This window comes from Sylvia atricapilla, chromosome 6, assembly GCF_009819655.1.
Source record: "Sylvia atricapilla isolate bSylAtr1 chromosome 6, bSylAtr1.pri, whole genome shotgun sequence".
Classification (NCBI taxonomy): Eukaryota; Metazoa; Chordata; class Aves; order Passeriformes; family Sylviidae; genus Sylvia; species Sylvia atricapilla.
The window spans coordinates 40,638,616-40,665,683 of NC_089145.1; the positions used below are offsets into that span (position 1 = coordinate 40,638,616).

The 27,068-nt window shown below is 38.4% G+C and overlaps 1 protein-coding gene across 3 annotated transcripts in view; it reads right to left on the reverse strand.

Moving 5' to 3' along the window:
- The window catches only part of PPP2R5E (protein phosphatase 2 regulatory subunit B'epsilon), a 73,061-nt gene that overhangs the window by 27,857 nt on the left and 18,136 nt on the right, over nt 1–27,068 (reverse strand). For all 3 annotated transcript variants that reach the window (XM_066321627.1, XM_066321626.1, XM_066321625.1), the window contains exon 3: nt 4,043–4,239. In XM_066321627.1, the coding sequence (XP_066177724.1) occupies nt 4,043–4,239 (197 nt within the window). The remainder of the gene's footprint in view (nt 1–4,042; nt 4,240–27,068) is intronic.

The window sequence follows — 27,068 nt, forward strand, 5'->3', positions numbered from 1 at the left end:
CCACATTTTGCTCAGACAGGAATAAATTTTAGATTAAGTGTCCAATTATTGGCTCATAAAGTCCTATTACTGGCGTTTCCTTCTTAGCAGAGTGTGGCTTAATTGGGAAGGCCATTTTTTTCCTAAGCCTTGCCTAATTCTAAAGAATGTCATCTGCCCTTCTGAACAACACATCAAACTGCAGGGGAAGCATGCTGAGCAATACCCTCCTGAATTAATCTGTTCAGCTCATGGCCATTAACACAAATCCCAATTGCTCTCCCCATCAACTGATACTGATGAGGCCTCTACAACTTGCTTTGGTGGTCATTAGGAGAATTCTGTTTTATTTTATTTTTCTGAATAACATGCCAGACACTGTATCAAGCTAAAGAGTGATTTAAGGAAGCAGATTTGCACACAGGTTGACAAAGAGCCAAGTGGTTTCACATTTAGCTATATACAACATCATATCACATGCTCAAGAGAAGAAAATGAAAACATGTGATATTACAAGCTTTTAATGGCATAAATTTTAGATGGTCGGCATGAAAAACATCCATAAATTATCTGGCTACCACAAATGACTTTTTCAAACCCTTGTATTTTAGAAGCAATTAAAAATCTCGGCTCTTCTGAAGAATTCTACTGGCAACCTTTTCCAAGCCTTTTACGTCTAGAGCCAAACACCTTTTGGGTCACTAACAGAGACCATTAACATAAACACAGATTATAAAACCTTAAAACCAAAAAAAGCTCTTCCACAGATAGAACTTTTTTTAACATTTCAGATGAGAAAACACTTCAGTTATTAATCCTTCTCTATGAATATTAGTAACTCTAAAAACACCAGTTTTAGATTTCTTTTTCTGCTCCTGAATTATACTTGAACTCACAAAAGAACTTTTTTCCCCTTCACCTCCACATCACAGTAGCCCAAAGGGACAAGAAGGAAATATCAATTCTTAGATTCATGAAACACTAAACATAACAGAGTATAGAACTTTCAAAGGGATATAAAACAATTGAGCTCAGTTTTGATTAGTTTTAAGATTCTGGTCTTTCAATCAAAACACTCCCATGACAATTGTGGCAGCAGTCAGGGAGGATGCTAATTTGGTCAGGACATAGATACTGCTGTTTTCTTCACTATCATGACAGCTCTGAGACTGCCAATATGACAGCTCCCCTGTGAACACAGCTGGAGACCTTGGTGAAAATCCCCAAAAGCACATGAAAGGGGTAGTTGCACTCATGAAGTCAACTGTGGACATTTAATTCTGTCTCAGTGTATGATTAGGGACACAAAACTGCCTGAAACAAGAACATACTGACTACAAACAGCAAATTATACCAAAAAAAAAAAGCCTCAGCACAAAGTGACTAATGCCATCTCCCCACCAGGCAGTATGCACTGAAAAAATATTCTGTATAATATTAGAAGAACTACCTTTCCCTCTAGGGCCTGTGTAACTGTGCTCAAAGTGGTGAAGAAGTCTTGCTTTTATAGGCAGGGATCAGCAGGAAAAACCTGCATTTTTACCAGACAGTCTATCTGCTAAAAACAAAACACCTGCAAACCTCTAAAGCCCTGGTGATGTGGTTTAGCAGAAATACTGCAATAGCATTTGTTGGAACAATCAATATGAATCATTCATGCATCTGCTATGGATTCACTCACACAAATTCAGAATCAGAGCACTGCATCCTGCCCCCATGGAATACAACCACCAAAGTGATCTTCCAGCAGCATATGCACCAAGAACACCACTGGTTTGACAGGCACAATTAGGGGACCCCGGCTTTCAACTGCTTACACCTTCACCACAGCTCAGGTGGCTGTCACAGGCCAGAGTTTCATCCAAAATCTACATCACAATTTACAATTAAATTTATTTACTATTTTCTCAGGAAATTTTTCAGGAAAAAAACCCCATGTTCACTTCCCTAAACACTCAGGCATCTTTTTACTTGTAAAAAAATCCAGGTGTGGGGAGTCAGGCGCCACTGGGTAGCCAGACACAGGACATGAGAATATTCACAGTCCTCCCCTGCTTCAGAACCCCAGCACTAAAGAGGAAACAGCCTGAGTTATCTGCACCACAAATGCAAATTAGAAGAAAGAAGAATGAAGAAGGCCATGATACAATGAAAGGAAAAGATGAGAGGACAGATTTCTATAAAAAAGGAGCTAGGCTGAAACTGGAATTTCTTAAGCTCCATTAGTAAATATCTTTGAAATCCACTGGAAACATTCAGGCTGAATCTTTATTTCCAGTTAACTACTCCATATCGTAGATACAGACTATATTTAAGGAAATTACTCAAAACCACGCTTTTCAAACTCTTTAGGCAATACATAATTTCCTTCAGTTGAAAACTGTTTTGTGAATCAATACCAGTGACTGCAGGGACAATAGGGCATGATACCAAGAGGGTTTTACATGTCTTCCACAGTTCAAGATCACATTGTTTCATAGATGATGATTTATGATTCAAATTGAACTTAATAAACAATTACAAATCAAATTCTTCTTGTTTCTTGGGGCCCAAGCTAAGGCAACAGTAACTTGCAGAGATTTTATTCAAGAGATGTTGCTTCAGTAAACAACTATAACCAATGTCAATGCAAGAATACAACCTCAGTAACAGAAGTGTTAAAAAAATTACCAAATTCTCTGAGGGGATGAGTTTGGAGGCATCTGCTACACCCAGAAAAAGTCCCCCATTTTACTGAAGTTACATGTGCATCAACATCCTTTCCATGCAAAGGGTGTGATATTCTTTGCTCATCACAAGGGTACACATTAGATTAGACTAACATTTGCAAACTATTTAGATATTACAGTGGAGCACCAGCAGAAAAACTGAGCAAAAAAAAAAAGTCATTCTATATTCTGCCTGGTATTTGAACAGTGCATGAGTTCACATACTGAAGAAATAAAACAGCAAGAAATTCATTCACAAGACTGGTCCAATGCAAAAAGGAGCAAGAGAGGGTGAAGCAGAAGGGGAAGAATGTGATCTCATAATTATAGGCCTTCTGACAACGCATACACACAAAGAAGCCATGTTAAGATTTTTTTCATACACTCTTAATTCTGTTTTTTTTCCTTCATGATTAACTGCTTGATGGTTCTGTCACAATTTACAGCTATTTTTAAGTGTTACAGACAAGCAACACAGCATGTATCTGTGTGTCAGAAAAGAAGTGAGGAGCATACACAATGCAATGCAAAAAGAATTAACATTTTTCTTCTCACAGCATATAGCCAGAGGATTCCACGATCACAGAGTACCATTAGGAAACTGAGATCACCAAATCTATATTTAATTAATTGCTTTCTCGTTTAGAGAACAGGTTATAAGGGTTCTGTACAGTAACACAGAACAAACATTTTAAAGCAGTGATTGATTTTGCCAGTTGCAATGAACATTCTTCACCATGCAGCATCTGGTACTGTTTCAATTTTTACATTGAAAACACTATTACTTAACTATTTATATATACAAGGTATGGCTTTATAGTTGAGCAATCTTGCTCACTCTAACAGCACCTGCAATGAATCCATATAACCCAAGCAGGACATTTTCACAACAATCCTATTTTTAGCATTTATTATTTTAAAGTTATTATCCATGCATACTTTAAGCTATCTCTGCCTAAAGCAGATACCCAAGAGCTTGAAGAAAGTTCAAAGAAAGATAAGAAACTTGCAAAAAATATTCCATTATATATACTGGGAGGAGAGGGAAGGTAGATTGGAGGAAACATGAGGGACTCTGATTTTATGGCTGCTGGCTTTCTCCATCAGGAAACAATCTAGGTTTCCTTTCATACATTTGTGACACTGTAATAACCATAATCTACTTGACTTTCATTAAAAATATATAAAAATTAATATTTTTGTCTTTGGAGAATTATCTCCAAGCAATGTCTATTAGCAAATACAAGCCAAAGGCATCATTTAATCCACCTACTCCAGAGCTCAATTTCGCCCACAGTGTGTAACTGGAATTGCAAGTGGATTTAAAAAGAGACCATGAGAAAGAAAGAACTCACCATTCTAACTACTTCAGGGTAAGTCTGCTCTGTCAAACAGCCTCTGCTTATTGTAATGTAGTCCACCAGTTCATTAAGAGTGGAGCGCTTGTATTCTTTCATTTTAAGGTCTGAAAGCGTGTCCATGAAGTCAAAAATGACACAGCACTGTTGAAGTTTCTTTAGGAACAGTTCAGGCTGCTCTGAAGATGGAACGTCTATGAAACAAGAAAGGAAATCTTTGTGAGTCTGGCATCTTATTATACAAAACAGGATTTCTTTTTGAAGATCAATTTCAAAGGAAAGCAGCATTCATACAATTCTTGTAAAACAGAGCTCAGATTAACAAATGAACCACTTACAGGAACTGTATTACTATTGTGTTTTTGAGATCTTGAACGTATTGTAGAAGGAATTTAATCATCAACTGCTATTAGGAAAATAAAGTTCACCAAAGAAGTCCAGGTTGAAGCAGAGAATGAACACACACTAGCATTCAAGACTTAATTTTACAATAAACAACTACTTTGACTGGAGGCCGGTATTTACCATCGTTAACCTAAACTCCAAAGAAGGATGAAAGAACTGTCAAATACATCCAGCTTGATTAATTTGTACTTCTAAAAACACTGTGTCATTTATAACCCTGTATGAATATAAATGAATACATATATATGAATACACAGCAAGACCATAATGCCACAAACAAGTTTCAATCATTACCCCCACCTTGACACTTCCCATAGCAAAATCAATTTCACTGAAATACAGAGAGAATTTTTTGCTGTACCATGAACACATGACATGCATCAATAGGAACATTTTCACAAAAAAATGTGCTTGACCAATAAAGTAAAGAGAACTCACTACTTTTGCTGTTTTCTTAATTCTCAACAGATGAAAAGACTTAATACAATAATAAAATGAATGTCAACTTCTTAGTTGTTGGTTACTTTACCAAATGCATACAAAAGAATAGAGCTTCATTTATCTAATATTCAGGTACACAAGAGGATAGCAATGGCAGAAAGTTGCAGAAATGAAATTCACATTTTTACTCTGAAGGTCTGTCCTCAGACTAGACAGCACTTCACTTCTTCCTTTGAGCTACCTGGCTTTATTGAAGGCGCCAATGCCTGCCTCAGCACCAAAATCCAGTGGCTGACTTTCTTTATCTCACTTAAAAAAAGCTTTAATAGTAAAGAATTTATGTTTATTTCTTAAAACATGGACTTCTAAAAGGCCGATATAAGATGGAATTCCTCATTGCTGACACAAGAATAAATCACAGTAAGGAATACTTGGCAAATGCTGAGAGGCGTTAGTAATTGTATGGTAGTTTTAAAGTAGTTTTAAGGCTTAAGTGCCATGAATCTCTTTTGCTTACAAACGGTGCTTAAATTTAATTAAAACCAGTGCTTAAACACTAAAAAGAGTAGACATGGATTTCAGTACAAATAAAGATGCAATAGTTTGTTCAACCTGTTTCTGTTTACAACACTGAAGTAGTAACAGGATTCAACAGGCAATCTACATGGGAGAAGAATCCTCCACAAACACCTCTGGAATACTGAAGGTCCCAAAACCAGGCACCCTACAGCCACTCTGCTGGCCAGGTCTCTCTCACACCTTCAAACACCTCAGAGGAGGTAGAGCTGAAGCCTGAGAAGAGCCAAGGAGACACAGAAATTCAATAAATTCCTTCACCTACAACAAAAAAGATCATTTCAATGCACAACCTTTGTATGGGTACAGTCCTACAGGACACAAAGGGCCTGGGGAAGCAAAGTTCTGTGACTGCTCTCTTGGCTACCTGCCTTCAAATAATAGAGAGATGAATGGACTTCAGAATTCACCATTATTAACAGGCAGGCAACAGTTAAATGATGAAAAATTTCATCCAAAGCCAGCTTTATATACAGGCTGAGAAGAAAGAAAAGAAAAAGAAAGTGCAACTGGTTATTTTTCAAAAGCTTTATTTTTAAATCTTTCTTCTTTGTTACACCTATAATCCACCACGGACCTCAAAAATATTTAAAAGGTATCAATACAATCTATGTTGTTACGTGACCATAATGGAGTTTTGGTTGCACTCTTCTACATGATTTTTACATATTTGCTTTGACCAAAAATGAAATTATAGTTAAAGAAAAACAGGCTGAAATCAAGGGGGAATCCATTAGGATATAATTCAGCACAAGTTAAAACCAGACACATATATATGACTCAAGATTACACTCATTTTAAGCAGGGTTCATTTTAAATAAAAAATTTTAAATTACTAAAGCATTAAAATAAGCCATAAAAGTTTGTTTTCTTTTTCTTTCCCCAGTTAAGTATCTGGAGGTGTGGGAACAAAGCAAAAAATATAATTACATTCTTCTCAAGAAAAACCACTCTAAAACCCTTCATGAAATTCATGCCAGTCTGACTACGTCAACAGGCTGTATGAACCATAGGGGAAGCTAAGCAAAACCAAACCACAGCCAACCAAAAAACCTACAAACAAACAACAAAAAACCCTCAAAGCCCCACAGAATAAAGCCCAACAAACCAATTGTTCTGGTCATATCTGCTTTTCTTTATTAAGCAAATTGCCACTCACACTAGGGAATACAACTCTAAGAAATTTCACTCAGTAATTTTTCTCAACATTCCTGGGAATTTGGGGTGCCTTGGGAACCCTTGCCATAGGGTAGCACCTAATGCCAGAGATTTTTTGTACTTGGAAACAAGGGAGGTACAGGAGAGTAAACGTACTTGAAAAATTAGGGGGTCCTAAGACAAGAAAAAGGCGGTACAAATAAATCAGTGTTCCATGTTCTCAGAATTGCCATGCAGACCATGGCATTAGCTGGTTTGAGATTTTGGTGGGGGGGGGTGGGGGGGGGGGGGTGGGGTGTGTTTCTCCTACTTGGAGCACATACCTACAAACCCCACAGGAGAACTCCTGAAACTCTTTCATGCAGCAACTTGGAATGAAACACACAGTTCCTTACAGATGTTCACAGTTGGCTGATGGAAGACAGCAAACCCTTTTCTTCTCAGAAGATACTCAGAGCTTCCAATGAATTTTACTCCCATGCTAACACACAGCCAAACATTTAGGTCCCAAAATTTAATAACCTGTAATATTATCGTTGTATCTACTTTCACATAAAAGAACAGAAAATTGAGCAACTGCTCTAGTAAATCTGTGTAAATACACATAATACTTTAATAGCCTATGAAATAAAATCAAAGTGACACTATTAAGTGGCATGCGTGATTTATGTCAAATGCACAGAGGAGTATATATTTATTAAACTGAAATTTAAAGCATAATAAATTTCTGTCTGGATGACTGAGAACTCTCCTCATTTTCAGGTCTTTGCTACAATTTCATTTTAAGGCTTGTCAGTTTTCTCTTTAGCCATTTAAAACTGTACAGAGCTTTTGAAATACAGTGAGTATTCACAGATTCAAAGGAAATCGGCTTAGTGAAAGCATGCACTAGTACATCTGAATGCTGACTATCAAGACAGAATCAGAGCTCTGAAGTCAAGTTTTTATAAAGTTATCAGAAAAAAATGACAGTGCTGTAATTTTTTTTTTTAGACATGGACCAACACTTTTTACTGCAAGGGCTGAAATACTAATTCTAAAATGGCTAAAGCAATTCTGTTTCTCTCTTAATAGCCTTTTCCCAAAATAATCCTAATCCAACCAGCCCATCCCTTCTCATCAGTCTCTGCCTTCTGCATCCTTTTATCAACTAAAGACATAAAAATCTGATAGCACACTTTTATTGCAGGTCTCTAACATCAATAAAAACCATGTGAACGTTTATACTAATTCATGTTTTAATTAAAGTAATTTACAAGTAACTCATTTTGGATTATAGGCAACAAACTATGCACCAGAGAAACTGCAGCCAGGGAAGTGAGCTCTGGCTCTCCTCTCCCTGGTAAGTGAACAACCAGGGAGGGGGAGGACCTGGATCAGTTCCCTGATCCACTCCTGCCAGTAGTTTTGCAATGAAGGATAGATACAATGCTGGGAAGTGAGAAGTGAAGATGTAGGGAGGGATTGAGCTGCTCAAAGCAGCACGGCAACTGTGAGGAAAAGCCACGGGACTGCAGACACAGCGTCGTACAGGGCCCAAAATCAGAATAAAACCAGACAAAATACGCAGATTACGTATGAAGTATTAAGCAGAACTACAGTACGCTCACACATGCTACCCTTCACCCACACATGCACTATCAGAACATTTATGAATCATTAAAATCAAAATGCTCTCAGAATAACTACTGCTTCCAGTATATACATTACTGGTATTCATTAGCCTGAAAGTCACATTTGCATAGAGAATTACCATCATCTTCTTGTATGATAGTAAAAGCAAACACCACATTAAACACAAAAAATAAAAATATGTACTAAAACCAAAGTAAGTACAAAATGGGGAAGGGAGACTAATAGTAACATTTTTATTCATATTAATTTTAAGAACTTCCTTATAATGTCCCAGCATCTGAGAACTCTGCATTCACTCTACCTCTGAGATTGTTTCCTCTTTCAATTAACTTGCAAAATTTCCACTTTCCGTTTCGACTTGATAGCAAAATAATTCCTCAACTCTTCCATACCTTCCAGTTACCAAGTAAACCTAGCACAATTCTTTTTCTAATTAAGTAAAACCACCTTGTGACAAAACAATCTCCCAAACCCCTCCTGCTTTGCTGTCGCTCACCAAATCACATCAAATATAACCAAGTACAACATCAAGGACCTACCTGCACAAAGAGGGCCGTGGTGCATAAAACTCTGCTCCAGCTAACCCTCACGAATCACTACGAAGACTTTATTTTGGAAGAAGTTACCTTTCTAGTTTTCATTCCAATAAAACTGGCAAATTTGAATTTGAAAGCTGTTTGGTTGTCTTTGAGAATCTGACTTCAAGAGAAGGTCTAGTGACACCCAGCTCAGAGCTTTCCCTAGCTTACAGTCCTGAAATACAGAACAACCACGTTTCTATAGGTCATTTTCACAGCAGAATATTGGTCTTAACATTCCAAGAAGTAGAAATGTTTGCCCTCTTTTTCTTACACAAATACTTCTTGAGAAAAATAATCACTATCCTGATTGCATTGATTTAATTTTCTTAACTGGCTGTCAATATTATGAATGCTTTGCCAAGTCAGTAATCAGTCATTTATAAGAGGTGCTTTTCTCAAAGCTGTTTTCCCAATCCATTCTCTATACTTAATAATTATACAGGCAGGGCAGCAGTTAGGCACTGTGTTCCAAATATGTAAAATCTAACCAGTACAATTACTCACACAGCAATAAATACAGTGGGACAAACTCAAGCTGACTTTCCTGAGTGAAAACACTCAGAAAGAAAAACCCATATAGAAAGAAAGAAAAACATTACCATACCATTTCCAGCACATTCAAACTGCATGATTAGGAATGCAACACAGGACATCATTTACTAATTTCCTCATAAACAGTGTCTATGCAGATAATCTGTCTCAAAATTGAGAATTATTTCCCTGGCCATAAATCTGCCCCTACTCACACTGAGCAAATTCTCACCAAGTGGGAGTCTCCTGGGTAGTTCCACAGGGATTCTGGATCCACAAATCCCTCCACTGCCTACAACACTCCCCAGTCATTTCACAGATATTCAATAAACATAATTTAGTGATATGAGTATTCTAATCTCAGTGTACATCTAACATATCATTTGAGTGCCTTGAGTGCAGATGGGGCAGCATTACAAATAACATGGGGTACTCCTTAATAGATGCATTCTTAGTCATAAAAAACTGCCCAGATTTTGTAATTAACCAGAATTCTGCTTTTACTCACATACCTGGTAGCTCAAGTTTCAGTTCCCAGAATAGAATAATACATGGATGAAGGGCTATAAATTGACAGTAAAAAGGATTTAATAAATTATATTTTTAAAAATTATACTTTCACACTCTATCAAGTTTCAGTTGAACCTTTTGCCTATTTCCACAGCAGGCATGGTGGAGGCAAGAATTTAAGTCTCTTCATTTTCATACAGCTCAATCCAGAGCCATGGCAGTCGAAGTTTCAAGGAAAAGACTCCTTTGGGCTACAGTTTGTTAACCTGTGACCAACACTTGCTCATTCTCACCAATGATGTCTGTGCTGTGAACATCCTTTAACGTGGAAGTGAACCAAGACCACAAGCCTGGTTGTCAAAGCTATTTATGAGCCATAACAAAATATTATCCCATGAATACTCACTGCAAAAGGTCTGTATTAGTGCAAAGTGGCATTGATGATGTGCACCCTCAAGAGAGCAGAGAGACTCCAAGAACCTCAGGTTTTACAAGTTTGGGTGCTCTCACTCATCACTGACCTACATGAGGAATCTGCTATGAAACAGTTACATCAAACATCTCAGATAATGATATGTAATCAAGGAAATACATGGTGGATAGTGAGAATTCCTGAGCAATTAATGGAAAGCAAGACTGCCAGGGTATTTTGGTTCGCCAACTGCTGGCCCACAAAAATAGACACTCACGAGATATTTGGCCTATATAGCATCCCTTATGCTTCGACTAATAATCACCACTCAGCACAACCCTGTCTCTTCCTAATCAAGCAGCAATTCCTTCGTGTTTAGGTAAACTGACAACATTTTCAACATTTCCCCGTTCAAGAACAGGGATGAGTTTAATGAAATAACCCCAAGACAGTCAAAGTTTACCTATTCTACCTGCAAGCCCATTCAAGCCAAAAATGATCCAGGTCAAAGAAGGTAGAAGAAAAAGGTAAGGAAAAGGATTCAAATAACAAGACCTGAGAGCAAAGTTGATGAAAAAAGAGCAAGTAGATGAGTGTACCAAAAATTTCAGCATAAACGGAAGATGGGCAAAGAGGCTGTGAATATATTATAAGGAGGGCAGAGAGAGGGAAGGAAGTTAAAGAAGGCAGGGAAACAACATAAATTATTAAAAGACCAGGAGAGAGAGAACGAGGTAGAACAGGAGACTTGGAAGATGGAAGAAAAAATTATTTGGAGAATATGTACAAAATGAAAGCAAAAAAGGAAAGAAAACAGTAGCTCAAAGTGTTTCAGCAAAACAGGAATGAAGGAGTTAGAAGTCAGGGGCTAGATTTGATTAAGCTGCCACATATCTGGAGGTTCTTGACATTCTGACATCTTTAATATATCCAATTACATTACTTAAGGTGAGTTTTCTTAGACATCAAATTAACACTTATATTTTAGCCCCAGGCTGATCAAAGGTTTTGGAGGATGCTTTCACTCTCTCCCACCCAGTTTTTACTAATATTTCAAAAACAATTATTAATGATTTCTCTTTTTTTGCAGGGAAGCAAGAAGGCTGGCAAAAATATACATAAATATTATTTCAATTCCCCAAATTAAACACATGGCATAAAGTCCCAAAAGAAGACAAAAATACTTTGCTGAAATACTGAGAGTTACTGTGGCCAGTTTCTTGGACTGACTCAGGTTTCTTTTATACTGCTCAGAAAGCTCATGCCAGCTGTTTTAAGTAGGTTTTTACTGAATTGCACTTTCAAAGTACAAGCCACCCTTCGCTCAGCCCAAATCACTGAGTTTGCTGAACAGTCACCAGAGAGAGCTGCTGCCCATGTCTGTCCTGCCACTTGAAAACTCTGACCTGAGATAGTGAAGAAGTTCTCAGGATACCTTTGCCATGCACCTTCTGCCTAATATCATCTACATTACACATTAAACATTTAATTATTATTTTTCAAAGTCTTCTCCAAGAAGGGCAGAAAAATGTTCTTTTATTACACACACACACACACAAAAAAAAAAAATCCCCACTGTTTGTTTTCTAAATTCTACATGTATATAAGCATAAGCACCTTTCCATTTGGTTTTTTGTTTGTTTTTTGGATGGCTTATTGCTTCTGGATTTTTTCTGACACTAACGTTTTAGTTTAGCCAGATGTATAAAGAAAATCCAAACCTAGGAGACAACACTAAGACACAGTACAATCACCTCAAGCTTTGCAACTTCCAGAGCTGTTAGAACATTCTCAGAGTAAAAATCAAAATACTCACAAACTTAGAAGATCTCCTGAATATTAGCATCATGCTCAGTTACAAACACAAGACTGACTCTCCATGGGAAATCCCTGCAGCTGGCTTTCGTGAGGCTCCAGGATTAGTCCCTAAGTGTCCCTCCTTACACTTTTGCTCAGTTCTAGCTGGTAACACCTCCAGTGCAGAGCCCTCCACCGGCTCCTTCCAGCCCTTACCAGCAGGAGCTGCACATCAAAATTAAAGTCAGGTTTTTCTGTAGACATTTGAATAGCAAAACCTACAGGCAGAGAAAACGCAAAGATGAATTTACCTACTTGCTCAGCTCCTCTGCCCTAAATCACACGCCAAAGACCAGAGGCAGGAACGCCATTTAACAAAGCCACCTTGTTTTCCATGGGGTTTCCCAAACACCTGACACAGAGCAAAGCTACACAACGGTAGCTTAATGCTCCATGGAAGTCACCCTACTGCTGTCTCCCTTTCCTGTAAAATCTCTAACAGCCTTGAAAGCACTTTTTAGTGTATTTTTAATCGCCTAGCTGGTCTCTAGGACCCTGCCATCCTCCACCCACTCCCAAGTTCTTACTAGAGCAGAGGAACCCAAAACATCACTAGAGACACAAAGTCTCAGCTTGTTATTTCAACCTGGTCATGCTGTGCTCAAACCTCTTTTATCTCATACTTGTTTTCTGCTCATTTTAGAGAGAATGATGGATTACATTGCAGCTTCAGCTTTATCTTGCTACAACGTGTACAATTTTTTTTCATTGTAAATTAATGGCAATCTTATGGCAAAACCAACCATACATAATGAACAGGACATTGTTTCCAGGTTTCTCAGATGGCAAAAAAATTTTAAATGTTTACAACTTCCAGGACACTAAGAAACACCTTTGCAAAAACCCCATGATGGCCTCCTGATCTAAGACAGAAAAATCCTTAAGAGGATTATTGTCTTTCTTTTGATAAGATTCTTACCAGATCACATTTTTTCTCCTGCATGACATGAGAGCCCTGTGCTCTGTAATGATCATTAAATATAAGAACAACCACGTCACAGCAATCTTACAGTTACCTTCCACCCTAAATGTAGTCCCAAGGCAGTGCAGATTTGCATTGCAATTCATTTTTTCAGCACATTAACTACATAATGAAATAATGATAAAATTATATATCTGTACATGCTTCCTGTAAGAATGCAAAAAATGTATCTTGCTTAGTAAGTGCTCTGAAACTGCCATCTGTCCAAATAAAATATGCAATATTCATTTTGCTTCAACTACAGAGCTGCTCTATGAAATTTATACAGAAATGTCCAGACACTTGCAAAAAAGCTTGAACCAAGAGCACAGGAAACCCAATTCATAACTCTTGTCCAAGTAGGCTCACAGCAAGTGCCAGAATTGCTATTTTGCTTGATACTGACCCAGTAATTTATCCCAGAAGTCACAGGAATAGTTCATTCTACAGTGAAACAAATAATTATGTGAGAGTTGTTCTACATACATAACTCACTGTCTAAGAGCTCAGGCTTATATTTTAAAATATTCACATTTATTAGCTTATATAATATACATACATATAAAATACACATCTCTATAGCCCTGTTTATACATTAAGAAGAGTTTAATTGAACCCTGAAAACATGATTTCCATTCCTTTTTCATTTGGCAGTATAAATTTAGTCAGCAACATATTCTACTTTATGCTAATTTACCACAATAGTCTCCCAACATTTTCCAGTAATGTGCTACACAGTCCAACTGTTCACTCTCTTACTCTCTCCACGGAGAGGACAATGTGTGTAATGGAGTAAGGATTTTATGGATGTTAAGTACTATGTTTGTGTAAGAAAAAAACCCAATATTTAGTGAATATACCCCAAAGTTATGATAAAATGTGCAGAAACAAGCTGAGAATTCACTCCAAAGCCCTCAGATGGTCACAGTGAAAGCTCAACTTCTTATACATTGTTATTATCTTCTCTTTCCTGTATAATCTCCAGCACGACACAACAGCAAAATCACGGGGTTTGGCCTTCATTAGTCATTAAGTTTTTTAAATTCTAATTTCAGCCCACTGAGATGTCCAAGATGAGACTCAACACCTCAAGCTGGATTCAGTGCTATGCCAAAAGCCAGCTGGGGTTGCAAGGGACGCTCCATCTGCAGCAGCAGGTCCCTACAGACAGCAGCCAGCGTTTCCTGAGCACAAGAACATAATCCCCGCTACATCCCAGCCACGGAAAACACAGGAAAACCTGGAGGTACGTCCTGATCTGCACGCTGGGATAACAGCTCAGAAACTCCAAAGCATTACTCAGAGGACACTACGTGAGGACTCTGCAGCCACAAACGACCCGTGTGGTTTCCCTGTCACAAAGGCGGCTCCCGCAGCCGCCCCAGCAGCTCCCACAACACTCCCGGCAAAAGGCTCCCCAGCCGCCCTCGCACACGGTCACCGGGGAGCCTCACACTGTCACCCAACTCCTTGTGACAGTAACTCAAAGCAGCTAAGCTCTTAGTTAAGGGAACACCCTCTTTCACAGTGACAAGCCCCGTACATATGTCTAAATGACAGAAAATAAATATATAAATCTACTTTATTTTGCTTTTGCAATTGCTGTAGAGTTCTCTCACATTCCCTGGTGCACAGAAACACGCTGCCAGTCTATACCACTTCTACAGCAACTTTTTGATCTTCAGGTTATTCAGGATCTGGAACAACTCAGCAATAGAAGGGGAAAAACATGACATTTATATAATACTCTTCTATAACCTGTCAAGTTAATATGTGCTATGCTGGGTATTTTATGTTATTATGTATTATCATTACATATGTCTATGTAAAAATAACAGCTATTCCTTTAGAAATAGGATCTTGTCCATCACAGAATGGCTCAGCTCAGTTTCAAAGCTATGTAAATGAGAAACTCATTTACTAGTAATTATCCACTTTTAGAGTCTATTGCTCTGTTATACCTAAACCAGGTAATTTCGCTGAAACTTGCGAAATTGACTGACATAGAATATAAGGCCACTTTTCTCTCTTTTGAACAGGAACTTTTATTCTGATTCTTGAACTGTCAATGAAGTAGGCATTTTATCATCCTGACATGGTTCTAGAGAGCAAAGACCTAATTTCAGAATATTTATAACTGTCTAAAAAACAACCTTTATCATAACCTCACACTAGCATAAAGTACATGGAGTTTTTTCAGGAGATCTTTACTTCTAACCTCTTCAAAAACACTGAAGAAAATAATGCAGGGGTTTATAAGCAGAACATTATCTACCTGCTTGTGTGCAAATCCATCATAGCGGGTTTTGTCCCTCAGAAATGCTGTCTGCTCCTGGACAGACAAACATGCCAGATGACCACTGGGCCTTGGCACCTGAATTTCTCTACAAGTTACTTAGACCCTCTGCAATACCACTATCAGTCTCCAACAGCATATTGCTGTTAAAAATAAAAATTTGATGCATAACGAATTAGAAGTTCTGTATTAAGTCCTCAAGAACAAGTCTGAGAAAATTAGAACTTTACAGAGAAGGTTATGCCATGCAAGTAACATAACCAAAGGTATAGCTCTGCGGGGCTTTGAGTCACTTGGCAAAGCTTTCTTAGCTTAGACTGTTACAAATATTAACCAGACATAACAGTTTAGGCATTAAATATAATTAAAACATTTCCTCTGTGGCTACCAAACAATACCCTTCATCATCAACTGTTACCCTCTCTACCTCTTTCAAGCTACTCATTAGTTAAGCTGCTTCTGTGTTGAAGATGATAAACTGAAATTAGACTTCCAGCAATATTTATCCCCAGCTGTGCTGTGGTCACAAACTTCATCTTGAAGGTGGCACCCTGGCCAAACTGAAGTCAAGAAGTGTTACTCGGGTTCATTACAACTGCGATTACACCTTTGCTCTAATTGGCAGAAAGCTCATTGCTTACTAATGAAAAAAAAAGAAGGAAAAAAAAAAAAAAAGAGTAATCACATCAGTTATGTATTCCACAAAAGACTAATGGAGAAAAACTCAGCAGGAAGAGTGTGTGCTCTGCAGGTTTATACAAATATAGGTAACTCCAGAAGTGAGGTGATTTAAATACACTACTGGTGAATCAGCATAACATTCTGAAAGCATTTTTATAGAGCCTTTGCAGGTACAGATCAGCAAACATGCTTTGTATCTGTCCAAAGGAATACACAGATCACACCTTCCCTGGTTTGCCCATACTTTTCAGAAAGCAGCCAGCTCACCACTAGACCACTAGTAAGATGACTTTAACTTAAATACATCCTTTGTATTTAAAGATAGGGCTTCAGGTGCATCCCTCATGCCTCCTCCTTCTCCTATGAAGTATCAAATTCACTAATACATTATTAAATGCTGAGTGAAGTGAGCCATTCACAATAAAACAGAGTATTTCAAATAATTGCCTCCACTGGACTGAGGTTTATCAAGAGAAGGCAGACAGCATCCTAGGTTCTTTTTACACTCAGGCTGTCCCAGCAGGCACATATACAGATGGCCCTTCCCCAATCCAATAGCTAATCCATAGCAGCCAAAGTAGGTCAGTGGGCAACAAAAGAGTTTTTAACTATACTAATCCAGCACCTCCAGTATCCTGTGAAAACAACAGAGAAGGACCATCGAAGCTGTTGTGGTCCCAGGACTAACTTGTAACTGTGAAAGCTAGAAAGCAAAATCCCAGCCCGTCCAGTTCTCCTCCCTGTACTTCACATGGTACTTAATTATTTAGTCTCAGAGATGCCAGCAGTAGTCAACTAATTGCCTTCAAGCAAATCAAGTGAAGCATCACTCGTGTGTGACTTACTCCTGCCTCTGACAGAGGCATTAATGTATCAATCCAGAGCATAAGAGCTAACAATCTAGCGAGCTGTACACCCACACCTCTGGTTCCTGTCATTTTCAGAGGATGCTACAGCTTGTTTCATTTTCATATCAATGCCAGCCTTATGCTCTTGTCAAATGGGAGTAAGAGCCCAGGAATTCCTTTGGCAGCAGAGGCCTGTTGGTTTGAGGGTCTAATTTGGTTTTGCTTTTTGCCATTCCTCTGGGCTGCTCCTACCTTTCCTAGAATTTCTCCCAGTCCCGGTACTACTCCTGTAACACTTCTTTCTGAAGGGTGCCTCTTGTTTCTCTCAGTCTACAGCTGAAGACCTCCTCCAAGCCAGCCCCCAGCTTCTCCAAATGCCATCTATTTTTACCTAGGCGCTGCCGTCTCATCCGGATGCTGCTAATTGGCCCCTTAGTCACAACTGGAAAAGTAACCTGGCTGAGTAACTCTTTGTGAGCTGCTGCATTGAGGAATCTCTATGCCTCACATTCATGCACGTTCACACAAGGAAGCTTCCAGTAAATTTGTTCCAGGGTTTAAAACAAATTAACCAATTTAGCTTCTAAGATTTTACAGCGGTGTCACTTACACACTTGTTTGTTTGTTTTTAAGTAACAGCCTTCTTGCACAAGACATTCAAAGTTCTAAATCCTTAAAAAAGCACGATATCAAACAAGAGAACTGCAGCACAGAGATCAGCTTTACCCTGCCTATACACCAGGTTTTTTTCCCCTCCAGATTACCTACACCAACCTGTAAACTTGCAAGGGTTACACAAAAGAAATGAGAGAAAACCCATGTAAATTTAGGTTTTTTTAAGACTGAAACAAGCAAAGACAATACACACATAAAAGCAACCCATTGTGAGGACTGTGCTTTTCCACATGGACTTCTTTCTAATGTATGTGACACAGCCCAGCTTGCTACACAGTTACAAAATGACGTTTCAGACATCTCAGTGAACTCCCCTTGTTTCTCAATCACTTGGCTAATGAAAAGTTGAAGCATATCTTGGAATTTCCTCCCAACTATTCTGCTTCTGTATAGTTATCAACCAAATTGGTACAAAGAGGAAAAACAGATGATGAGAAAGACAGACTAGTTAGACAGCTTTTACTAGGAAAGCACTGTGAAAAACAAACAACTAAAATTCTGAATTCACCCTACATTATTTGACAGCCTTTGTAACACTTCATTATTCCACTAAAAAGCCAAATTTAAACGCTTGGTATTTAAAAGCCATTACTTTAGAAATATAGTACATAATTAGAAAATTACCATTTTATTAAAAAACTTGACTCATTTTTACTAATGAAGACCGCAACCATTTAATATTCATGTAACTAATCCCTTCTAGAAATTCTGATGTTACCACAGACAAACACATAACGTGTTTTTGACAACAGGAACACAACTCTCAGATTTTCTGAATATCATCCATAGTAACTAAAAGCAGAGTTTTGACAGATTAGTAATTCTGGATTCAGTGCAATACTGATAGGGTTGATACTATTTCCTAGAACGAAAGAGATCCTGTTCCACCTTATGAAGACAGCTCAGGCTGCCAAGAGTAAAGGGAAGGACCTTCAGCTGTGGATCATTAAGAAGCAGCCATTTAAAAAAAAGGATGTTTTGGAGAACACAGCATCCGGTAAAACCATGGAGTACTTTTTCCATGCTGGACTCAAGAGAACTTAAAATCATTTATTCTGCAGATGAGAAACCGAATGTTTCTATGATAGTTTGTTTTGCTGAGAAAGGGACTTCTTTTCACTTGAAATGAAGGCTAAAAGGATCTGCTTTAAATGTGATTCTGCTAAAAAGAAAGAACACATACAACAGACTGCAAAATCCTTGCCCAGCAAACCACCACCGTTAGCTGGCACATCCCTACTTCCCACTCTCACATCAGTGTGGTTTGGCTGGGGTTATTTCTCTTTTTAAAGGAACAGCTCCATATGGCTGTGTACAGCCTTGGTTCTGACTGACGACTCAAGCCACAAAGCCCCGACTGGAGTTAATTACAGAACAGCTCTGCACATCTCTTTGGGTTCAAAACACGTAGGTACCTCAAAACCAATGAGGAATCCCTGTATCCCATGACACAGCACTGTGAGGGACACCCAGTGCCTAGAGAGAGAACAAGACCCTGTAGGACACACAGAGCCCATCACAAGAGCACCGGGCAGCCTGGGCCCGAGAACCCAGCTCGAGAGCATCCCTCTGACTTCTCCAACCCCCAAACATTATAGTTGTTCATCAAAAATAGTGGAAAAAATGTTTGGAAGTTTCTAGATGTGATGGGACAGATATGGTCACTTCAAGTTACACAGTCCAACTCTCCAAGAAATGCCTCAGCCATACCCAAGTAGTTTTTGCCAAGGCAAAGGCCTGATGATTTTTTCATCATTTTACAGGAGATTCCTCTCATCCAACCTCTGAGCCAGACATCCTTTCTCACTGCACACAGTCTTACCTGGGCTGCCTTGCCCTAATGCAACATTTCAATCAGGATTCAGCAAGGCAGAGGAAATTAAAAAGACTGCTTGTGTAATGAAGAGGAAAATGACAGGTTCTTCTGCTTTGGGCACTACTCTTCCCACTCTGAGATAATCCTTCCTTGAGGCACCAGCACCACTTTAGGGCACTCATGGGGCAAGTATTTACTCTTGACCCTCCCTTCAATAACTCAGATACCTGAGAAAAAATCAAATTATTCCAAAATTCAACCAGTTGGTAGAGAGATGTAAGCTCATGCATAGGAATTTTGATTAAAGTCATTGTAAGGCAAATAAAATTGTATTATTATACAGTAGTGTATTACTGTACAGAATATTCCTGTTCAGGAATAAAATTTTATTATCATTTCTCCAAAGCCTCATCATCTCCCAGAAACGGCACATCATGTAAGAGGTGAAATTTCTTCTGTTTCCAATGTTACGAAGTGCTCAGACTTTGAAAGGCTGAGGGAAAAAGTGGCTAAGCTCTCATAGCAAGCTCAGACACCACAGTTTGCCAGGAGCACCAATTCCCCCCTCTCACCTGCAGAATAAATGGGCTGGAGCAGAGCTCCCTCTGCTCCTCTCTGCTCCACCCAACCTGCCCCGGTATCAGGGAGCTCAGTTCCCTGCCCTGCACCTGATACAGCTCCTCTTATACAACAGGTCTGTCCAGTTCCTCTCTGCTTCCTGATTCTGTGACTGAGCAACAAACTTCCCTCGCTTTTCCCCCTTCCCTGATCATCCCACCTTTTCCTTGGCACCAAGCTGCCATTAACCCTTACATTTCAGATAGGTCTAAAATAATAATCATTGGTCATTTTCTGGTTTTGGGCTTCCTGAGCCCTTAAAGCAAATTAAAAAACAACCAACCAATCACAGCAACAACAAAAAGCAGGAAGTTTATTTTCTCATTGTAAGTAATGAATTCACTGAAATCTGAAAATTTTAGGAGGGACAAAAAAAACCCAAAACCACCCTGTGACCACAGCAAATGTCTGACTTACAGTATTTGAAACTCCTAATGTTTTCTTAATGTCCACAGGGGAGAAGACACAGGAGGTGCATGAAATTTCCACTGGACAGGTATTTTGAAACTAAGCTACTTTTTTATTATGCCTAATAAGCAACGCTGATGTCCTTTCTTAAACCGAACCGAAATACAGTATTTCATTCCTATGAAAAAAATATTTAACAGAACATTACTGGTACAAAAACTTCTGGATTTTAGCCTTCACATAAAAACTTTGAAAATTCTGATTCTAGTTTATTTGTTTTTAAGTAAATTTTACCTTTATTCTGAGCATAATTCTCTACCTCCAACTGGAGGAGAATCAACTCAGGCCCTGGCATTATCAATGATGACTTCAAAACTTTTCTTAACTTCAGCAAAAAGATGGGCAAAAAATAAACTGAAAATCTCTATTCTGGATTAGAATACAAATACAGTCACTCTTAACATCCTTCAACACAATGATCTTGCTTTATTAAAATGTTACCACAAAACACACCAGACAGAGTAACACGAGCATGAACATTCATCTTCTTTCACCTTTCAAAAACTGAACCTAATTCAGCAATCCTAATCAGGCAAAGCACTAATATATTGTAATGAGAATTATTTGTGAGCCTTACAAAAACTGGTCTTGATTCTGAAATGCAGGAAAAACTAACAGTGTGGGGAGTGATCCTACACTTTTTCAGATTTTGGGCCTCTCAAGCCTAAGAGAACTCTGCAGATAGGATAAGGTTATATGTTGATTTCATTTCTACCCACTGTCTCAAAGTTCTAAAAACGAGAAACATAACTATCATTTAAAAAAAAAAAAAGGATCGGCTTTCCTCTGACTCCACTGCTTTGCTACAGCAAAGCATAGACAAAATAATCTTAAATATAAGTTATATAATATAATTCAAGTTATAAACCAAACCAAAAAACATCCTACTTGAAACTTAGAGCCTAAAACATAAACCACTAGAAAATGCAAATAAAACAACATCCCACCATAAAGGAAACCCTAACACCTTATCCTTTGTTTATGCGTGAAAATTTCACAAATACTCAAAACTGTATTTCAGAAAATATACCCTTTAACTATATAAGAAACTATAATAAAAATTTCTTATTTTTACAGACCTCTCCAACTTGAAGAATGTTACCTTCATTACATCCACAAGACGAGTATTTCCACAACAGGAATATGAAATTTCCATCAACACAGCACTCCAAGTAACATGCCTCCCTTTAACCTGAGTGTTTACTGAAGGCAAGTTCAGAAGTCCAGCACTAGCCTATAGTACAATTCACCTGTCTAACGAGTGAATTATATTCATAACTGGCTGGTGATTAACACTAAACAATCTAACACTCACACAAACAGCACAGCAAATCATTCTTTTCAAACTGCCAATCGCTGAAGTCAAAACATTTATGCTTTTAAGTCAAATTACAATCAACTTCCTCCCCACCCATTCTATTATTTCTTATTCATGCATTGACAAGAGCATGGAAGCCACTTCACAAAAAAGCATGGGTCTCTTGGAAGAACCTACACTATTTAAAGATCAAGCTATTTAAAAACCAAAAGATGGACAGGGCTTCTTGATTCTTAAAAATAAAACAAAAGAGAAAAACAACCAAAAAACGTAACCAAGCAAAACCCAATCAAATTTACTTTCCCCTTTGATTTGTTTCAGATACTTCCTTTTATTCCCTTATATTATCCTTTACAGTGCCCCTCAACTAAAACAACTTTAGGACTAAGAGACACATTTGTTTTCTACTCTGTATTTTTTTCAGAAGTTATCCAGACTAATGTAGCCACACTTAGAATTACAAGCAATTCACAGGGTTCAGTTCTGGTCTCTGAAGAAATGTTAGGTTTAGATTTTAGAACTGCAGCTGTTAAAAAATAGAGGAAATAAAACACATACTGCTTTTCTCCTCTATGGGAATTCAGGCTAGAGCTCCTCTTTATCTTTCCAAACTGCATTAATATAATCAAGTATTTTCCAACAAAATATCATCAACCTCCTTGAAATACCACTCCTGACAGCAGCAACAGCACAGGGAAGACAACATTTCTGAAGGACTTGTTAGAGCTGGAGTTTTTGGTGGCGGAACCTTGCAGCAATGCTGCTGACACAGGTTCCTGCTTACCCAGCCTGGATCCTCAGGGCAGCCGTGAGCAGGGAGCCCCGGCCATGCTCCGGTACGGGAGGTGGCTCCGCGGCTCCTACAACTTCACTCCAGTTTTCCTGGAAAAACACGCCGGCCAGTCCTTTCATCATCTGCATAATCCCAGCCTCTCTGATTGCTGCACTGTCATACCAGTGCCCCAGTGAGTTTTCTTGCCTGAATTACGGCCACGTAGAACATGACCGGGGGTGTGCCAAACAAGATGATTAAGCAGCAAAATACGACAAGGCGTGAGTTATATTATTAATATTCCTATCTAGCACTAGCCACAGAAACGAGGGGTTTGTGCAGCCAATAGCAGCTGCGCACAAAGCAAGCTCCTCCACTCTGACTCGCTTTCAAAATAAAAGCAACTATTTCTGTGGAGCAATTTTATTCTTTGGTAACTTCGACACTGAGCTGTATTTCAGCAGTTTCCAAATTGCTTCCTTTTTCAAACTCTACCTTGAGACAGCGTTGGAGGAAACTCTTAAAAAGGCAGTCTCGAATTACAAGCTTTTTTAGTCAGAGAACAAGAGCATAACCATTTTTCAGCAAGATATATTGAACAGCAATTCACTGATATAAACATTTCATATATTTAAGAAGAGATACATGTATATCAAATTTCCATAAATTTCAGATTCATCAGCACACTGTTTCGTGTTTCCAAACTTATTAAAAATAAATCAAACAACAAGTTTTAAGGAGTTTATATAAAATAACAAAACATCCAGGAAACCTTATTTAACCTTGCTTTGCTTCCCCTTTTTTTTTTTGGATGCATGAATATGTAACACATGACAATAAATTGCCGCATGCTACACTACCAAATTAGCAGAATAAACATTGAAAGCCCACACAGATGATTTTTTTGATGCCATAAAAGATCACTTCACAGTGTAGGGATGTGTTGTTGTTCAATATTCCCTAAGACAAGGCATTTGCTACTGAACTCCTTTCAGCTGACAATGAGGATCTCCAATGCATGTGGTATCAGCCCTGTCCTCAGCAGTAAACAAAAGAGGGGAGAAAGGGCAGGCAAAGATAACTGTGCTCACTCAGGAAGTGAGAAAATAGAAGAGCTTAAGCAGGATCTCAGTTTGAAATTATTTTAATGCTATGGCCTTTCTTTAACCTGGTGAGGCTTGCTAAAATGTGCTAAGGAGAGGAAAAAGATCCAGTGAAGCAACAAAATGAACTACGGATTTCAGTTAATTTTTTCAACCCTAAGAGTACACTACTCTTAAGAGAAAAAAGTAATTTTGCGCATAATAAAATCAGGAATTACTCTATATTAAAATTCTGAATAGTAATTTTAAATTTTTATTCCTTTAAAAAAACTAGAATCTGATTGAAAAGCAAAAGACTTCATGCTCAAAATAAACCAATGAAGCAACACTGCTCCAGTCTGGATACTTGAATTTCACTAGGCACTTCATCACCTCTAATCAAGACTTTTAAAAATGTTTGTGATAGTCTCATATTTGAAAAGAAAGCCAGAAATAATTCAATCAGATTTGTTTCTATTAAAATAAAATTAGAGCAATCTTCCAGTTACTTAGCTGTAATAAAAGCAGTGAATCTTAAAAGAGTTACCATAATGTCATGTGTAATTTTTATCTTGTTTTTCCTCAAACCTGACAATAATAACTCTTCTTAAAGACTGTCATTTTTATGCTGTATTAGTCACAAGATACCAGTGTAAAAGAACGCTGAGAAATAAAAAAAGAGTCCGATTAAAAGCATCCATTAATTCTAAATGCCCAACTGGAGACGTCCTGATTTCTCTGGATGTTTACTTAGCACTCTGTGATATTCAGGATTAGTTCCCACCAAGTTCACTTACACTTTGAGTCATCATCTACTCTGTAAATCACCATCTCGTGTCCCAAGCTGAGCAGCAAAAACAGCAAGCGACCAGTTCTCATCAACTAGCAGAGATTCACCCAAGATACAAAGAGAGAGGAAACAACAGAGGCCAATTCCTTCAAGGAAACATCCCACTGGTCTACCTCATGAAAGCCTCACTTTTCTTCCCAAATTCCTTCCTGCCTTTCCAACAACTTTCATAGCTTCAGAAATGGGAAAAGCTGGGGTCTTAGAGCTGCAGATTTAGGAAACTGTAAGCTGGAAGAGGCTACCAGAGCAGGTGGTTTAACCCAAATGAAAACCCTAAGATACCCTGCAGAAGTAACCCTCCATGAATTAATGTGGCAACGTGTGCTCAACTACAACATAACTTCCCAAATCAAGAGTCATGACTTCTAGGAAGCTCACAGAGAATTTATCATCCATTTAAACAGCTCCTGCCAGCACAGACTTTTCCTCACTATTAAAACCACATGGCTCCTGCTTTAGCTGACAGCATCAGTGCCTCCATTTAACCAGTTCTTCTATTTCCTCCTCATAAGATACTATGACAATATTTGCCCAGAAGCCTTTTATTAAGCTATTCAAAATTATTTTTAAATTGTACTGCATAAGGCAATTTCTCTGGTTTTTCCACCATTTAATGGGTCTACATATCTCTTATCCTCCTACAGCTACTGCAAGTTTGGCCATGATGCATCCTCATACTGATCTTACCAGAGACCCAGCCAGATCTAACAGTGATGCCTGTGTCACACCTCAGAGGAAACAAATCACCCTCATACGCTCCGTGAGGACGACACACGTACACTGGTTAATAGCAGATGCTAAAATGCCTGGTCATTCTTAATTATGATAACTCTATCTAGCTGTTACGCACAGAGTAATCTTCTGCTGTCTCAGAACTCAGCCAGTTTCGGGCTGGTGTTCACAGCCAAGGCAAAAAGCTGACCTAGGGAACAAAAGCCACCCCTGATAAACAGCAAGAGACCGCTAGGGAAATCCCAAGCACCATTTCACATGGGCAAACGTGCACTCTTTCAGAAATCCATTTTTATAAACTCTGAAAAACACCCTTGAAAGGTAAGAAATTGTATACAGCAATTTTAGCCACATTACTATATAGTGTAATAGCAAAAAAAAAAAAAAAAAGCAAACTAAGAATGTATTTATGAAAACTGAAAACTACTTTCTCTCAAAAGCAGAACTAGCAGGCGAGATAGATCAACACAGACCCTCTGAAAAAATCTCTTGTCATTTCTTTGCCTCACTCTAAAAATGAATAATATCTTTCTCTCTTTGACAAAGTCTCCTAGGTTTTAGTTAAATTTGCCTACAATGAAATGAGCATTTCTAGAATAAGTAGGCCAAGGAAAACTCCATTTTCGATTTAGATTCAAACAGGAGATTGTCTTTCATTTGAATATTATTTTGTGGCTCCACGTGAACTTTGAGTGTGATATGCTGTAAAGATAATGCTTTTCCCTGGTTTCTATAGCACCTGCTAGAAGCTTCAGGCACACAAAATCAAACCTATTCCAAAGCTACAAAACATTAATCACCTCTTTTGACATTTTGCAGGTTAAGTATCAAAAGTGCTCTACTGGAAATACTTTGTTACCCACGCTTCTGCAAACCTCTGCTTCAAAAGCAAAACCACCTCCCTTGAAGTTAACTATTTAATAACCTGGCATAGAGATCCTCTCATCAACTCTCCCCAAGGAACAGGTCATAGAAGGAATCCCACATGGAAATTAAAGGTCCATCTTCCCTGTTAAATCAACTACTCTGGTCCTGAGCAATGCATTCCTTAGGCCTTTTCTCTATGTTTACTCAGGCTGCACAACATCTTCACACTGCTTCTATCTCCCTTCTCCATCCTTAAAAGAGAAAATAACAAAAAAACGTTGGGATACTTAATTTCATGTGTCCCACACAGCATCTCACAGGTCAGAAATGAAATGGCTAAAGAGCCTTTAAACTCTGGCTCAGCAACAAGGTGAGAAGCCAGGGCAGCTCCCAGGACTATCCAACCTGCAGAGGAGGTTCATGCAGGGATGAAGAAAACTTTCTCTCTTGGATCATCCAAGAAGCTCGACACACACCCAGCAGAAAGCCAGACCCAGTCCTGCCACCCCCGTAATGATGCTGATGGCCTTCTTATGGTGCTCCCAAAGGCTGCAGCACAAAATAAACCCTTGAGGTAAATTTTCATTGCGTTACAGCTTAGAAAAACATTAATAAAACACTGAGCTTCCTGAAAACTTCAGAAAGCAACACTCCACAGCTTTCAGCTTAACTTACATAATCATGATCAGAAACAGTATTGCTCCGTTTATAAATCAAGTTCAAAATGTTGCATAAACTGCCATAATTTCACAAAAACCTGTAAGATAGATGGGAAGAGAAAGTAGGGCTTGGGGTTGGATTTCTTTTGCCCTCCCATCAAGATTAGCAAAATATTTGTAGCTGAACTCTTTTTTTTTTTTATTCAACACGACCAGCAGATCATATCCAGACAGTAAGTACCTTTTTAAACTGCAAGTCCTCTGTCATATTTGT